Source organism: Oncorhynchus kisutch, linkage group LG27 (genome assembly GCF_002021735.2).
Source record: "Oncorhynchus kisutch isolate 150728-3 linkage group LG27, Okis_V2, whole genome shotgun sequence".
NCBI lineage: Eukaryota > Metazoa > Chordata > Actinopteri > Salmoniformes > Salmonidae > Oncorhynchus > Oncorhynchus kisutch.
The window spans coordinates 36168713-36187419 of NC_034200.2; the positions used below are offsets into that span (position 1 = coordinate 36168713).

Below are 18707 nucleotides of genomic sequence, written 5' to 3' on the forward strand. Positions count from 1 at the left end.
ATCCTCAGCTCTGGCATCTTCCCCAATATTTGTAACCAAGGACTGATCACCACAATCCACAAAAGTGGAGACAAATGTGAACCCAATAACTAGAAAGAGAGGGGGAGGAAGAGAGAGAGGGGGAAAGTGAAAAAGAGAAACAGAGAGGGAGGGGAAAAAGAGAAAGAGAGAGAAATAAGTAGATGGAGGGAGGGAGAGAGGGAGGGAGGGAGGGAGGGAGGGAGGGAGGGAGGGAGGGAGGGAGGGAGGGAGGGAGGGAGGGAGGGAGGGAGGGAGGGAGGGAGGGAGGGAGGGATAAAGAGAGAGAGAGAGAGAGAGAGAGAGATATCATCCTCAGCTCTGGCATCTTCCCCAATATTTGTAACCAAGGACTGATCACCACAATCCACAAAAGTGGAGACAAATTTGAACCCAATAACTACCGTTGGATATGTGTCAACAGCAACCTTGGGAAAATCCTCTGCATTATCATTAACAGAAGACTCGTACATTTCCTCAGTGAAAACAATGTACTGAGCAAATGTCAATGTGGCTTTTTACCAAATTACCGTATGACAGACCGTGTATTCACCCTGCACACCCTAATTGACAAACAAACAAACAAACCAAAACAAAGGCTAAGTTTACACATGCTTTGTTCATTTAAAAAAAGGGTCTGCTATACAAATCGATGGAAAGCGGTGTTGGGGAAAAAGCTTAAAAAATTATGAAATCCATGTACACAAACAAATTGGCCAAAAACACAGATCTCTTTCCACAGGGCGAGAAAGGGATAAACTCTCCCCTCTTCAACATACTTCTACAGTGCTTTGGGAAAGTATTCAACCCTTCGACTATTTACACATTCTGTTACGCTACAGCCTTATTCTAAAATGTATTAAATTGTTCCCCCCCTCATCAATCTGCTCACAATACCCCATAATGACGAAGCAAAAACTGTTTTTTATAAATGTTTGCTAATTAATCAAATGAACAAAATGTAATTTACATAAGTATTCAGACCCTTTACTCACTATTTTCTTGAAGTACCTTTGGCAGTGATTACAGCCTCGAGTCTTCCTGGGTGTGACACTACAAGCATGGCACACCTGTATCTGTGGAGTTTCTCCCATTCTTGTCTGCAGATCCTCTCAAGCTGTCAGGTTGGATGTGGAGCGTTGCTGCACAGCTATTTTCAGGTCTCTCCTGAGATGTTCGATCGGGTTCCAGTCCGGGCTCTGGCTGGGCCACTCAAGGACATTCAGAGACTTGTCCCGAAGCCACTCCTGCGTTGTCTTGGCTGTGTGCTTAGGTCGTTGTCCTGTTGGGAGGTGAGCCTTCGCCCCCAGTCTGAGGTCCTGTGCGCTCTGGAGCAGGTTTTCATCAAGGATCTCTCTGTACTTTGCTCCGTTCATCTTTGCCTCGAACCTGCCGCTGAAAAACACCCCCACAGCATGATGCCCCCACCACCATGCTTCACTGTAGGGATGGTACCAACCATGGTACCAGGTTTCCTCCAGATGTGACGCTTGGCATTCAGGCAAAAGAGTTCAATCTTGGTTTCATCAGATCAGAGAATCTTGTTTCTCATGGTCTGAGAGTCTAAAGTGCCTTTTGGCAAACTCCAAGCAGGCATGTGTCATGTGCTTTTTACTGAGGAGTGGCTTCCATCTGGCCACTCTACCATAAATGCCTGATTGGTGGAGTGCTAGTGAGATGGTTGTTCTTCTGGAAGATTCTCCCATCTCCATAGAGGAACTCTAGAGCTCTGTCAGAGTGACCATCAGGTTCTTGGTAACATCCCTGACTAAGGCCCTCCCCCGATTGCTCAGTTTGACCGGGCAGCCAGCTCTAGGAAGAGTCTTGGTGGTTCCAAACTTCTGCCATTTAAGAACAATGGAGGACACTGTGTTCTTGGGGACCTTCAATGCTGCAGAGATTTGTTGGTACCCTTCCCCAGATCTGTGCCTCGACACAATCCTGTCTCGGAGCTCTACAGACAATACCTTCTTTTTTTTGTATTTAATACAATTTTAGAAAAAGGCTATAACATAAAACAGAAAATATAGAAAAAGTCAAGGGGTCTTCCAAAGGCACTGCATATAAACAAATTGTCAGGCACTAGAACAGTCTGCGGCACCCGGCCTCACCCTACTAGAATCTGAAGTAAAATGCCTACTGTTTGGTTATGATCTGGTGCTTCTGTCCCCAACCAAGTAGGGCCTACAGCAGTACCTAGATATTTTGCACAGATTCTGCCAGACCTGGGCCCAGACAGTAAGTCTCAGTAAGACAAAAACAATGGTGTTCCAAAAAAGGTCCAGTTGCCAGGACCACAAAATACAAATTCCATCTAGACACCGTTCCCCAAGAGCACACAAAACAACTATACATACCTCGGACTAAACATCAGCGCCACAGGTAACTTGTAGACAGCTGTGAACAATCTGAGGGACAAGGCAAGAAGGGCCTTCTATGCCAACAAAAGGCATACCAATTAGGATCTGGCTAAAATTACTTGAATCAGTTATAGAATCCATTGCCCTTTATGGTTGTGAGGTCTGGGGTCACCTCACCAACCAAGAATTCACAAAATGGGACAAACACCAAATTGAGACTCTGCATGCAAAAATATTCTCTGTGTACAACGTAAAACACCAATAATGCATGCAGAGCAGAATTAGGCCGATACCTGCTCATTTTCAAAATCCAGAAAAGAGACGTTAAATTCCACAAATTCTACAACCACCTAAAAGGAAGCGATTCCCAAACATTCCACAACAAAGCCATCACCTACAGAGAAATGAACCCAGAAAAGAGTCCCCTAAGTAACCTGGTCCTGGGGCTCTGTTCACAAACACAAACAAACCCCACAGAGCCCCAGGACAGCAGCACAATTAGACCCAACCAAATCATGAGAAAACAAAAAGATAATTACTTTACATATTGGAAAGAATTAACAAAGAAACTGAGAAAACTAGAATGCTATTTAGCCCTGAACAGTGGCAGAATACCTGACCACTGTGACTGACCCAACAGTAAGGAAAGCTTTGACTATGTACAGACTCAGTAAGCATAACCTTACTATTAAGAAATGCTGCAGTAGGCAGACATGGCTCTCGAGAGAAGGCTATGTGCACACTGCCCACAAAATGAGGTGGAATACTGAGATGTACTTCCTAAACTCCTGCCCAATGTATGACCATATTAGAGACACATATTTCCCTTAGATTACACAGACCCACAAAGAATTTGAAAACAAATCAATTTTGATAAACTCTCATATCTACTGGGTGAAATACCACAGTGTGCCATCACAGTAGCAATAGTTGTGACCTGTTGCCACAAGAAAAGGGCAACCAGTGAAGAACAAACGCCATTGTAAATACACCAATATTTATGCTTATTTATTTTCCCTTTTGTACTTGAACTATTTGCACATCGTTACAACACTGTATATATACACTATAATATGATATTTGAAATGTCTTTATTCTTTTGGAACTTCTGTGAGTGTAATGTTTACTGTCTATTTTATATTGTTAATTTAACTTTTTCTTATTATCTATTTCACTTGCTTTGGCAATGTGAACACACTTTTCCCATGCCAATAAAGCCCTTTGAATTAAATTGAATATAGAGAGAGCAATACAGAGAGAGACAGAGATACCCAGGGTGCAATGAGGACATTGGAGTGAGAAGTTCCTGGGACCTGTGGCAGACGAGGTGAAAAGGGGAATGGGATATTTTAGGGGGAATAGCCAAGACAAGAGCCGTCATCTTTGTGATGTTTTTCAGAAACATTGAGAACTGGAGCTGGCCACCCCTGGTCTAAAAGAGTAGGCCACCCCTGGTCTAAAAGAATAGGCCACCCCTGATCTAAAAGAGCTGGCCACCCCTGGTCTAAAAGAGTAAGCCACCCCTGGTCTGAAAGAGCTGGCCACCCCTGGTCTAAAATAATAGGACACCCCTGGTCTAAAAGAATAGGACACCCCTGGTCTAAAAGAGTGTTGGATCCCTGGTTTAAAAGAGTAGGCCACCCCTGGTCTAAAATAGTAGGCCACTCCTGGTCTAAAAGAATAGGACACCCCTGGACTAAAAGAGCTGGCCACCCCTGATCTAAAATAATAGGCCACCCCTGGTCTAAAAGAGTGTTGGATCCCTGGTCTAAAAGAATAGGCCACCCCTGGTCTAAAAGAATAGTCCACCCCTGGTCTAATATAGCTGTTCACCTCTGGTCTAAAAGAATAGGCCACCCCTGGTCTAAAAGAATAGGCCACCCCTGGTCTAAAAGAGCTGGCCACCCCTGGTCTAAAAGAATAGGCCACCCCTGGTCTAAAAGAGTTGGCCACTCCTGGTCTTAATGAGCTGGCCACCCCTGGTCTAAAAGAGTAGGCCACCCTTGGTCTAAAAGAATAGGCCACCCCTGGTCTAAAACAGTAGGCCACCCCTGGTCTAAAATAGTAGTCCACCCCTGGTCTAAAAGAGTGGGCCATCCCTGGTCTAAAAGAGTTGGCCACCCCTGGTCTAAAATAATAGGCCACCCCTGGTCTAAAACAATAGACCACCCCTGGTCTAAAAGAATAGACCACCCCTGGACTAAATGAGCTGGCCACCCCTGGTCTAAAAGAGCTGGCAACCCCTGGATCAAAAGAGTAGGCCACCCCTGGTCTAAAAGAGCTGGCAACCCCTGGATCAAAAGAGTAGGCCACCCCTGGTCTAAAAGAGCTGGCCACCCCTGGTCTAAAAGAGCTGGCCACCCCTGGTCTAAAAGAGTGTTGGATCCCTGGTATAAAAGAGTAGGCCACCCCTGGTCTAAAAGAGTAGTCCACTCCTGGTCTAAAATAATAGGCCACCCCTGGTCTAAAAGAGTAGGCCACCCCTGGTCTTAATGAGCTGGCCACCCCTGGTCTAAAAGAGTACGCCACCCCTGGTCTAAAAGAGTAGGCCACCCCTGGTATAAAAGAATAGGCCACCCCTGGTATAAAAGAATAGGCCACCCCTGGTCTTAATGAGCTGGCCACCCCTGGTCTAAAAGAGTAGGCCACCCCTGGTCTAAAAGAGTAGGCCACCCCTGGTATAAAAGAATAGGCCACCCCTGGTATAAAAGAATAGGCCACCCCTGGTATAAAAGAATAGGCCACCCCTGGTCTTAATGAGCTGGCCACCCCTGGTCTAAAAGAGTAGGCCACCCCTGGTCTAAAAGAGTAGGCCACCCCTGGTCTAAAAGAGTAGGCCGCCCTGGGTCTAAAAGAGCTGGCCACCCCTGGTCTAAAATAATAGGCCACCCCTGGTCTAAAACAATAGACCACCCCTGGTCTAAAAGAATAGACCACCCCTGGACTAAATGAGCTGGCCACCCCTGGTCTAAAAGAGCTGGCAACCCCTGGATCAAAAGAGTAGGCCACCCCTGGTCTAAAAGAGCTGGCAACCCCTGGATCAAAAGAGTAGGCCACCCCTGGTCTAAAAGAGCTGGCCACCCCTGGTCTAAAAGAGCTGGCCACCCCTGGTCTAAAAGAGTGTTGGATCCCTGGTATAAAAGAGTAGGCCACCCCTGGTCTAAAAGAGTAGTCCACTCCTGGTCTAAAATAATAGGCCACCCCTGGTCTAAAAGAGTAGGCCACCCCTGGTCTTAATGAGCTGGCCACCCCTGGTCTAAAAGAGTATGCCACCCCTGGTCTAAAAGAGTAGGCCACCCCTGGTATAAAAGAATAGGCCACCCCTGGTATAAAAGAATAGGCCACCCCTGGTCTTAATGAGCTGGCCACCCCTGGTCTAAAAGAGTAGGCCACCCCTGGTCTAAAAGAGTAGGCCACCCCTGGTATAAAAGAATAGGCCACCCCTGGTATAAAAGAATAGGCCACCCCTGGTATAAAAGAATAGGCCACCCCTGGTCTTAATGAGCTGGCCACCCCTGGTCTAAAAGAGTAGGCCACCCCTGGTCTAAAAGAGTAGGCCACCCCTGGTCTAAAAGAGTAGGCCGCCCTGGGTCTAAAAGAGCTGGCCACCCCTGGTCTAAAAGAGTAGGCTACCCCTGGTCTGAAAGAGTAGGCCAACCCTGTTCTAAAAGAGCTGGCCACCCCTGGTCTAAAATAATAGGACACCCCTGGTCTAAAAGAATAGGACACCCCTGGTCTAAAAGAGTGTTGGATCCCTGGTTTAAAAGAGTAGGCCACCCCTGGTCTAAAAGAGCTGGCCACCCCTGATCTAAAATAATAGGCCACCCCTGGTCTAAAAGAGTGTTGGATCCCTGGTCTAAAAGAATAGGCCACCCCTGGTCTAAAAGAGTTGGCCATCCCTGGTCTAAAAGAGTAGGCACCCCTGGTATAAAAGAGTAGTCCACCCCTGGTCTAATAGAGCTGTTCACCCCTGGTCTAAAAGAATAGGCCACCCTTGGTCTAAAAGAGTAGGCAACACCTGGTCTAAAATAACTGGCCACCCCTGGTCTAAAAGAGTAGTCCACCCTTGGTCTAAAATAGTAGGCCACCCCAAGTCGAAAAGAGCTGGCCACCCCTGGTCTAAAACAGTAGGACACCCCTGGTCTAAAAGAGTGTTGGACCCCTGGTCTAAAACAGTAGGACACCCCTGGTCTAAAACAGTAGGGCACCCCTGGTCTAAAAGAGTAGGACACCCCTGGTCTAAAAAAAACTGGCCACCCCTGGTTTAAAAGAGTGTTGGAACCCTGGTCTAAAAGAACTGGCCATGTAACGTTGTTAACATGTAATGTTGTTAATATATAACGTTATTGCCATGTAATGGTGTTACTATGTAATGGTGTTACTATGTAATGTTGTTACCATGTAGCGTTGTTGCCATCATGTAACGTTGTTACCATGTAATGTTGTTACCATGTAGCGTTGTTGCCATCATGTAACGTTGTTACCATGTAATGTTGTTACTGTGTAACGTTATTACCATGTATTGGTGTTACTATGTAACGTTATTACCATGTAATGATGTTAATATGTAATGGTGTTACCATGTAACATTGTTACTATTTAACGTTGTTACCATGTAATGCCGTTACCATCATGTAATGTTGTTACCATGTCATGTGGTTACCATGTAATGTTGTTACCATGTAACTTTGTTGCCCTCATGTAACGTTGTTACGAAGTCATGTTGTTACTATGTTATTTTGTTAATATGTAATGTTGTTACTATGTAACGTTGTTATTATGTAATGTTGTTACCATGAAAACGTTGTTACTATGTGATGTTGTTACTATGTAATGTTGTTACTATGTAATGTTGTTATTATGTAATGTTGTTACCATGAAAACTTTGTTACTATGTGATGTTGTTACTATGTAATGTTGTTACCATGTCATGGTGTTACTATGTCATGTTGTTACTATGTGATGTTGTTACTATGTAATGTTGTTAACATGTCATGTTGTTACTATGTAATGTTGTTACTATGTCATGTTGTTACTATGTAATGTTGTTACCATGTCATGTTGTTACTATGTAATGTTGTTACCATGTAATGTTGTTACCATGTGATGTTGTTAATATGTAATGTTGTTACCATGTGATGGTGTTACTATGTCATGTTGTTACTATGTAATGTTGTTACCATGTAATGTTGTTACCATGTGATGTTGTTAATATGTAATGTTGTTACTATGTGATGTTGTTACTATGTCATGTTGTTACCATGTCATGTTGTTACCATGTCATGTTGTTACTATGTAATGTTGTTAACATGTCATGTTGTTACTATGTAATGTTGTTACCATGTCATGTTGTTACCAGGTAATGTTGTTACTATGTAATGTTGTTACCATGTAATGTTGTTACCATGTGATGTTGTTACTATGTGATGTTGTTACTATGTATGTTGTTACTATGTGATGTTGTTACTATGTAATGTTGTTACTATGTAATGTTACTACGTAATGTTATTACTATGTAATGTTGTTACCATGTGATGGTGTTACTATGTAATGTTGTTATTATGTAATGCTGTTACCATGTAATGTTGTTACTATGTAATGTTGTTACTATGTAATGTTGTTAACATGTCATGTTGTTATTATGTAATGTTGTTAACATATCATGTTGTTACTATGTAATGTTGTTACCATGTCATGGTGTTACTATGTAATGTTGTTACTATGTCATGTTGTTACTATGTCATGTTGTTACTATGTAATGTTAATACTATGTAATGTTATTACTATGTAATGTTGTTATTATGTAATGTTGTTACCATGAAAACTGTGTTACTATGTGATGTTGTTACTATGTAATGTTGTTAACATGTCATGTTGTTACTATGTAATGTTGTTAACATGTCATGTTGTTACTATGTAATGTTATTACTATGTAATGTTATTACTATATAATGTTGTTATTATGTAATGTTGTTACCATAAAAACTGTGTTACTATGTGATGTTGTTACTATGTGATGTTGTTACTATGTAATGTTGTTACCATGTCATGTTGTTACTATGTAATGGTGTTACTATGTAATGTTGTTACTATTTAACGTTGTTGCCATGTACTGTTGTTACTATGTAACGTTGTGCCTACGTTACATTGTTACTATGTGCACTGTAAAACCGGATAAATTCTGGATACTCAAACATTATAAGGATTACCTTAAAAAATGAAGAAACTGAAATCACTGACGTGAGCTGTACTACCTTCATATGAGTAATACAAATGCAGTTTTTTTTGAGTAAGGTATACTTTAATTCAACGCCCCTACTAATCCACTTCTCAAATAATTTACCAGTGTGCCTTGCCTTTTCGATTGAATTGTTTCCACACATGCATGACTGTATTTGTAAGTGACAGAGACACGGTTGTTGAATTTATTCATTTTCAGTCCTGTGGCCTTCACCAAGTGAGTTCCTAGGGCGAATATGATCATTCTAATTTAACCATGACATATGTCATAAGGCATTATACAGTGGCCTGAAACCCATAGTTAACATGCCACATCAGGCCTGCAAGTAGGGTTGCAAAATTCCACTAACTTTCTCAAAATTTTTTCCAGTAATCTTCCAACCAGGATTTCTGGAAAACCTGAAAAATGTACAACCCTAACTATAAATCACATTGTGCTGGCTTGCAAAGTGATGTGTAACTCCTATTGGAATCTAGCCAGAGTCCAGCATTTTAAATGTGTATACACCCACAACCTGTATTCGTAACGACTGCCAAGGTTACAAATGGTGGAAGGAAACTGCCTAAGCTGTTGAAACTGGAACAACCATTTCAGTAACGGGTGCAAAAATTCAATGATTGGATTAGTTGAGAAAAAAAAAATGTATCTTTGTGTAGTATTACATTTAATCATTCAATGTACATGCAAAAACAAAAGATATTAAAAACGACCAAAAAAAATTCTACCTGCAGTAGAGCATGCTGGGAAAAAAACTTCATTTGTTACCATGTCTTTAAAACATTTAGTTGGTGTGAGTTCTCATGTAGTTTGAGATAGTACAACATAAAGATTTTAAGTAATTATGACTGTTCATTGACTTTGAGTAAAAATGTTACAGTTCCAACTCTAGACTCAGAAGAAAAGCCCAATCCACAGTGACATTGTTCCAACTCTAGACTCAGAAGAAAAGCCCAATCCACAGTGACATTGTTCCAACTCTAGACTCAGAAGAAAAGCCCAATCCACAGTGACATTGTTCCAACTCTAGACTCAGAAGAAAAGCCCAATCCACAGTGACATTGTTCCAACTCTAGACTCAGAAGAAAAGCCCAATCCACAGTGACATTGTTCCAACTCTAGACTCAGAAGAAAAGCCCAATCCACAGTGACATTGTTCCAACTCTAGACTCAGAAGAAAAGCCCAATCCACAGTGACATTGTTCCAACTCTAGACTCAGAAGAAAAGCCCAATCCACAGTGACATTGTTCCAACTCTAGACTCAGAAGAAAAGCCCAATCCACAGTGACATTGTTCCAACTCTAGACTCAGAAGAAAAGCCCAATCCACAGTGACATTGTTCCAACTCTAGACTCAGAAGAAAAGCCCAATCCACAGTGACATTGTTCCAACTCTAGACTCAGAAGAAAAGCCCAATCCACAGTGACATTGTTCCAACTCTAGACTCAGAAGAAAAGCCCAATCCACAGTGACATTGTTCCAACTCTAGACTCAGAAGAAAAGCCCAATCCACAGTGACATTGTTCCAACTCTAGACTCAGAAGAAAAGCCCAATCCACAGTGACATTGTTCCAACTCTAGACTCAGAAGAAAAGCCCAATCCACAGTGACATTGTTCCAACTCTAGACTCAGAAGAAAAGCCCAATCCACAGTGACATTGTTCCAACTCTAGACTCAGAAGAAAAGCCCAATCCACAGTGACATTGTTCCAACTCTAGACTCAGAAGAAAAGCCCAATCCACAGTGACATTGTTCCAACTCTAGACTCAGAAGAAAAGCCCAATCCACAGTGACATTGTTCCAACTCTAGACTCAGAAGAAAAGCCCAATCCACAGTGACATTGTTCCAACTCTAGACTCAGAAGAAAAGCCCAATCCACAGTGACATTGTTCCAACTCTAGACTCAGAAGAAAAGCCCAATCCACAGTGACATTGTTCCAACTCTAGACTCAGAAGAAAAGCCCAATCCACAGTGACATTGTTCCAACTCTAGACTCAGAAGAAAAGCCCAATCCACAGTGACATTGTTCCAACTCTAGACTCAGAAGAAAAGCCCAATCCACAGTGACATTGTTCCAACTCTAGACTCAGAAGAAAAGCCCAATCCACAGTGACATTGTTCCAACTCTAGACTCAGAAGAAAAGCCCAATCCACAGTGACATTGTTCCAACTCTAGACTCAGAAGAAAAGCCCAATCCACAGTGACATTGTTCCAACTCTAGACTCAGAAGAAAAGCCCAATCCACAGTGACATTGTTCCAACTCTAGACTCAGAAGAAAAGCCCAATCCACAGTGACATTGTTCCAACTCTAGACTCAGAAGAAAAGCCCAATCCACAGTGACATTGTTCCAACTCTAGACTCAGAAGAAAAGCCCAATCCACAGTGACATTGTTCCAACTCTAGACTCAGAAGAAAGCCCAATCCACAGTGACATTGTTCCAACTCTAGACTCAGAAGAAAAGCCCAATCCACAGTGACATTGTTCCAACTCTAGACTCAGAAGAAAAGCCCAATCCACAGTGACATTGTTCCAACTCTAGACTCAGAAGAAAAGCCCAATCCACAGTGACATTGTTCCAACTCTAGACTCAGAAGAAAAGCCCAATCCACAGTGACATTGTTCCAACTCTAGACTCAGAAGAAAAGCCCAATCCACAGTGACATTGTTCCAACTCTAGACTCAGAAGAAAAGCCCAATCCACAGTGACATTGTTCCAACTCTAGACTCAGAAGAAAAGCCCAATCCACAGTGACATTGTTCCAACTCTAGACTCAGAAGAAAAGCCCAATCCACAGTGACATTGTTCCAACTCTAGACTCAGAAGAAAAGCCCAATCCACAGTGACATTGTTCCAACTCTAGACTCAGAAGAAAAGCCCAATCCACAGTGACATTGTTCCAACTCTAGACTCAGAGGAAAAGCCCAATCCACAGTGACATTGTTCCAACTCTAGAGTTGGATCACTTTAGATCACCCAACCTCGCCCTTGGCAACAAGGACTTCTATATAGTCCCTCCTGAGTGGTTGATTTCTATGGCCTTGTTTCCCCTCTTTCTTTCTGTGTGTATTGATGTTGGGCGCCATTGGAGGTACTTGAAGTGAGTGAATTTGAAATCCGTGTAGCTCCATAAGAATGCCATGTTATGTTGGCTATAAGCTACCCCCAATCCCCGTCTGTTCCAACTCTGTGGCGCTCCAGGTTGGACTGTACCACACACTTGGAAGCATTACTCACACATACCAGCTGTGTTGTCGTTCAGAATTTCTGTGTCTTGTATTTGGGCCGTTTTTAATAAATAGCTGTGATATATCAATTTGGAAGGTTTGACACAAGCAATTGAGGGACAGATGGACGACGGACAGAGAGGCATACAGGCAGGCAGACAGACAGACAAACACAAATGCATGCACAGACACAGAAACACACACACACGTTTGGAGACTTACGGGAAAGTAGAGAAGCAAGGCTCCAAACAAGATGGCTTCCAGAAGGACGAGACCAGACGCTCGGATCCTCTACAAGAAAGAGAGAGAGAGAGCGAGAAAAAGAGAGAGAGAAAAAAGATGGAGAGAGAGAGAGAGAGAGAACGAGAGAGAGAGTCAGAGAAAGAAAGAGAGAAAAAGAGATACAGAGAGAGAGAGAGAGAGAGATACAGAGAGAGAGAGAAAGAGAGAGAGAAAGAAAAAGAGAAAAAGAGATACACAGAGAGAGAGAGAGAGAGAGAGAGAGAGAGAGAGAGAGAGAGAGAGAGAGAGAGAGAGAGAGAGAGAGAGAGAAAGAAAGAAAGAAAGAGAGAAAAAGAGATACAGAGAGAGAGAAAAAGAGATACAGAGAGAGAGAGAGAGATAACATAACATCAATCAAACACAGAGTTATTAGGATGACATCTACACAATCATATTATCTACTGAGTGCAATTGTCAGCAATTCAAATAATTTGACTCAATGTCACAACACGATGACTATGAATTACCAAGATGATCTCTTAGTTGAGCTGCTCTGCTACCAATGACGTTAGTGAAAAAAAAGAGAGGACGGCGGGACATTTCTGGGACAAATTTAATTACTCATTATAGCCTAGAAGGTTAGGTCTTTTATGTCAATACGTAAATTCACTCTCCTCGGGGGACACCTCCTCTGAACTGTATTTCTGTAAGATTCTTATAGGAAACAACACGACTAGTCAGTTTCACACCACAAGTACAGACAGTTAGCTCATATCTCATCATCGGAACACAATTTACAGGTATGTTTAGCTTTAAAGAAACATTACACTCCAAAATGTTGATGTAGTTCCTGTATAATGACTTGCTTGACCCCTAACCCCTGACTCCCCCCAATGAGTCCTTACCTTGTTCCTGCGGAAGTGGTAGACCAGCACCATGGCCACTAAGTCCAGCAGCATACAGAGGCCCTGGAAGGAGGCTACGGAAAGCCGAAGGGCTCCGTCCTCCTGAGCCAGGCAGGGCGTGTCATCCCGGCAGTAGGGGCAGCCCTCACGGCATGGCAGACACCTACTGGACCCCTCCGAGGGGTCCTCACCGTGAGCGTGACCACCGCTCTCTTTCCCGGGAAAGGACAGACGGTTGGAACACAGAAAAGATAGAGGATGACGTGTTGTGACATCAATGGGGAGGCAATTACAATGCACCAAAAAAATACTATTTGTCTTAATGTCGTTGTTTCTGTGGTTAATTTGTACTGAGTTCAGTAAGAGGAACTGTTGCTGAAGTAAATGCTAATAAGGACCGAAATAAGCAAACTGTCAATGTAAACAGCTGGTAACTACTAGCCTTACATTTGATCTACAGTGAAACATTCCAGCCAAGACATTTAGAACAGCATTTTGGAAATTGGCCATGTGGCGGCAGATGGATTGGCAATTAGCAGGGTGTCAGGGTGCAACCGTTTCACAACACATTGTCATAAAACTTCAAATAACTCCAATGTGCGGGTAGCAAAAGCTCCAGTACAGAGTAGGTTCACAAGCTCTGTAGCTACTAGATGTGTTGAGTTATTGTGGTCCACTACAGGGCTGTAACTAGATGTGTTGAGTTATTGTGAGGTATGTAATACTTAGTATCACAGTCACACAGATGTTATTCATCCCCTCAGTAAAAAGTGTCTAACAAGCCTGTAATTACTCCACCGGTCCCAATATGCACATACTCTATACGTCTCAAATGTACATACTTCATAGTATGTACTTCAAAGTACTTCATAGTGCACTACTGTTGAACAGAGCCCTAAAGCAGAGCCTCATGAAACGGTAGAGCTCTAGCAGACAGCCTCATGAAGTGGTAGAGCTCTAGCAAACAGCCTCATGAAGTGGTAGAGCTCTAGCAGACAGCCTCATGAAGTGGTAGAGCTCTAGCAGACAGCCTCATGAAGTGGTAGAGCTCTAGCAGACAGCCTCATGAAGTGGTAGAGCTCTAGCAGACAGCCTCATGAAGTTGTCGAGCTCTAGCAGACAGCCTCATGAAGTGGTAGAGCTCTAGCAGACAGCCTCATGAAGTCGTCGAGCTCTAGCAGACAGCCTCATGAAGTTGTCGAGCTCTATCAGACAGCCTCATGAAGTGGTAGAGCTCTAGCAGACAGCCTCATGAAGTGGTAGAGCTCTAGCAGACAGCCTCATGAAGTCGTCGAGCTCTAGCAGAAGAACTCATGAAGTGGTAGAGCTCTTAGCAGAAAAACTCATGAAGTGGTCGAGCTCTAGCAGACAGCCTCAGAAAGTGGTAGAGCTCTAGCAGACAGCCTCATGAAGTGGTAGAGCTCTAGCAGACAGCCTCATGAAGTGGTAGAGCTCTAGCAGACAGCCTCATAAAGTCGTCGAGCTCTAGCAGAAAAACTCATGAAGTGGTCGAGCTCTAGCAGACAGCCTCAGGAAGTGGTCGAGCTCTAGCAGAAAAACTCATGAAGTGGTAGAGCTCTAGCAGACAGCCCCAGGAAGTGGTCAAGCTCTAGCAGACAGCCTCAGGAAGTGGTCGAGCTCTAGCAGACATCCTCAGGAAGTGGTCGAGCTCTGACAGAACCTCATGAAACGGTAGAGCTCTAGCAGACAGCCTCGGGAAGTGGTCGAGCTCTAGCAGACAGCCTCGGGAAGTGGTCGAGCTCTAGCAGATAGCCTCGAGAAGTGGTCGAGCTCTGGCAGAACCTCATGAAACGGTAGAGCTCTAGCAGACAGTGGGTGACGTGTCTTCTCAGTGGGTTATGTGTCATGTGTCATGTTTGAAGAACCACCAGGGTCATGTTGAGAAGGGCACTTTGAAGCAAAACCTGTTAACAAAACACTTTACTTAATAAAGCCTGTCCTTAAGGTACTATTATTTATATCTTGTTATAATCATGTAAGATTTAAGCTTTTATAATGTCTTATAAAGGCTTAAACAAGGTGTGGGTTCCAGGTGTGTAGGTATCAAAATGAGAATACTGGAGACCCGCACACTGTCAAAAAAGGGGAAAAAATCAAAAACTGAGGCTTAAATAGTGCAGAAAGGTTAGTAATTTAGTAATGACCAATATGAGATGATATCAAGACATATAAGGGGCTCGCACAGGACAAGTCTTACAATGCATTATAACTTAATCATAATACATTACATCTGCATCATAATGTATTATACCTGCATCATAATGTATTATACCTGCATCATAATGTATTATACCTGCATCATAATGTATTATACCTGCATCATAATGTATTATACCTGCATCATAATGTATTATACCTGCATCATAATGTATTATACCTGCATCATAATGCATTAACTCTGCATCATAATGTATTATACCTGCATCATAATGTATTATACCTGCATCATAATGTATTATACCTGCATCATAATGTATTATACCTGCATCTTAATGTATTATACCTGTATTATACCTGCATCATAATGTATTATACCTGCATCATAATGTATTATACCTGCATCATAATGTATTATACCTGCATCATAATGTATTATACCTGCATCATAATGTATTATACCTGCATCATAATGTATTATACCTGCATCGTAATGTATTATACCTGTATTATACCTGCATCATAATGTACTATACCTGTATTATACCTGCATCATAATGTATTATACCTGCATCATAATGCATTTAACTCTGCATCATAATGTATTATACCTGCATTGTAATGTATTATACCTGCATCATAATGCATTAACTCTGCATCATAATGTATTATACCTGCATCATAATGTATTATACCTGCATCATAATGTATTATACCTGCATCATAATGTATTATACCTGCATCATAATGTATTATACCTGCATCGTAATGTATTATACCTGTATTATACCTGCATCATAATGTACTATACCTGTATTATACCTGCATCATAATGTATTATACCTGCATCATAATGCATTTAACTCTGCATCATAATGTATTATACCTGCATTGTAATGTATTATACCTGCATCATAATGCATTAACTCTGCATCATAATGTATTATACCTGCATCATAATGTATTATACCTGCATCATAATGTATTATACCTGCATCATAATGTATTATACCTGCATCTTAATGTATTATACCTGTATTATACCTGCATCATAATGTATTATACCTGCATCATAATGTATTATACCTGTATTATACCTGCATCATAATGTATTATACCTGCATCATAATGCATTAACTCTGCATCATAATGTATTATACCTGCATCATAATGCATTATACCTGCATCATAATGCATTTAACCTGTATCATAATGCATTATACCTGCATTGTAATGTATTACATCTGCATCATAATGTATTATACCTGCATAATAATGTATTATACCTGCATCATAATGTATTATACCTGCATCATAATGTATTATACCTGCATCATAATGTATTATACCTGCATCATAATGTATTATACCTGCATCATAATGTATTATACCTGCATCATAATGCATTATACCTGCATCATAATGCATTAACTCTGCATCATAAGGTATTATACCTGCATCATCATGTATTATACCTGCATCATAATGCATTAACTCTGCATCATAATGTATTATACCTGCATCATAATGCATTATACCTGCATCATAATGCATTTAACCTGCATCATAATGCATTATACCTGCATCATAATGCATTATACCTGCATCATAATGTATTATACCTGCATCATAATGTATTATACCTGCATCATAATGTATTATACATGCATCATAATGTATTATACCTGCATCATAATGTATTATACCTGCATCATAATGTATTATACCTGCATCATAATGTATTATACCTGCATCATAATGCATTTAACCTGCATCATAATGTATTATACCTGCATCGTAATGTATTATACCTGCATCATAATGTATTATACCTGTATTATACCTGCATCATAATGTATTATACCTGCATCATAATGCATTTCACCTGCATCATAATGCATTAACTCTGCATCATAATGTATTATACCTGCATCATAATGTATTATACCTGCATCATAATGCATTATACCTGCATCATAATGTATTATACCTGCATCATAATGCATTAACTCTGCATCATAATGTATTATACCTGCATCATAATGTATTATACCTGCATCATAATGCATTAACTCTGCATCATAATGCATTATACCAGCATCATAATGTATTTTACCTGCATCATAATGCATTAACTCTGCATCATAATGCATTACACCTGCATCATAATGCATTAACTCTGCATCATAATGCATTAACTCTGCATCATAATGTATTATTCCTGCATCATAATGTATTATACCTGCATCATAATGTATTATACCTGCATCATAATGCATTAACTCTGCATCATAATGTAATATACCTGCATCGTAGTGTATTATACCTGCATCATAATGCATTACACCTGCATCATAATGCATTAACTCTGCATCATAATGTATTATACCTGCATCATAATGTATTATACCTGCATCATAATGTATTATACCTGCATCATAATGCATTATACCTGCATCATAATGTATTATACCTGCATCATAATGCATTAACTCTGCATCATAATGTATTATACCTGCATCATAATGTATTATACCTGCATCATAATGCATTATACCTGCATCATAATGTATTATACCTGCATCATAATGCATTACACCTGCATCATAATGCATTACACCTGCATCATAATGCATTAACTCTGCATCATAATGCATTAACTCTGCATCATAATGTATTATTCCTGCATCATAATGTATTATACCTGCATCATAATGTATTATACCTGCATCATAATGCATTAACTCTGCATCATAATGTAATATACCTGCATCGTAGTGCATTACACCTGCATCATAATGCATTACACCTGCATCATAATGCATTAACTCTGCATCATAATGTATTATACCTGCATTGTAATGTATTATACCTGCATCATAATGTATTATACCTGCATCATAATGTATTATACCTGCATCATAATGCATTATACCTGTATCATAATGCATTATACCTGCATCATAATGTATTATACCTGCATCATAATGCATTAACTCTGCATCATAATGTATTATACCTGCATCATAATGTATTATACCTGCATCATAATGTATTATACCTGCATCATAATGTATTATACCTGCATCATAATGCATTAACTCTGCATCATAATGTATTATACCTGCATCATAATGTATTATACCTGCATCATAATGCATTATACCTGCATCATAATGTATTATACCTGCATCATAATGCATTAACTCTGCATCGTAATGCATTATACCTGCATCATAATGTATTATACCTGCATCCTAATGCATTATACCTGCATCATAATGCATTATACCTGCATCATAATGCATTAACTCTGCATCATAATGTATTATACCTGCATTATAATGCATTAACTCTGCATCATAATGTATTATACCTGCATCATAATGTATTATACCTGCATCATAATATATTATACCTGCATCATAATGCATTAACTCTGCATCATAATGTTTTATACCTGCATCATAATGTATTATACCTGCATCATAAGGCTTTATACCTGCATCATAATGCATTATACCTGCATCATAATGCATTACACCTGCATCAT

General features: G+C 40.8%; 1 protein-coding gene across 2 annotated transcripts in view; it reads right to left on the bottom strand.

Annotated features, from left to right (window-relative positions):
- The window catches only part of LOC109871922 (probable G-protein coupled receptor 158), a 139911-nt gene that overhangs the window by 58375 nt on the left and 62829 nt on the right, over positions 1-18707 (bottom strand). Inside the window, exons 4-5 of one of the 2 annotated variants that reach the window (XM_031806537.1) lie at positions 12977-13188; positions 12072-12140 (exon numbers count right to left, since the gene is read on the bottom strand). In XM_031806537.1, coding sequence (XP_031662397.1) covers positions 12072-12140; positions 12977-13188 — 281 coding nt within the window. Of the gene's footprint in view, positions 1-12071; positions 12141-12976; positions 14902-18707 lie in introns of both variants that reach the window. The other variant, XM_020462952.2, reaches the window with a different exon arrangement.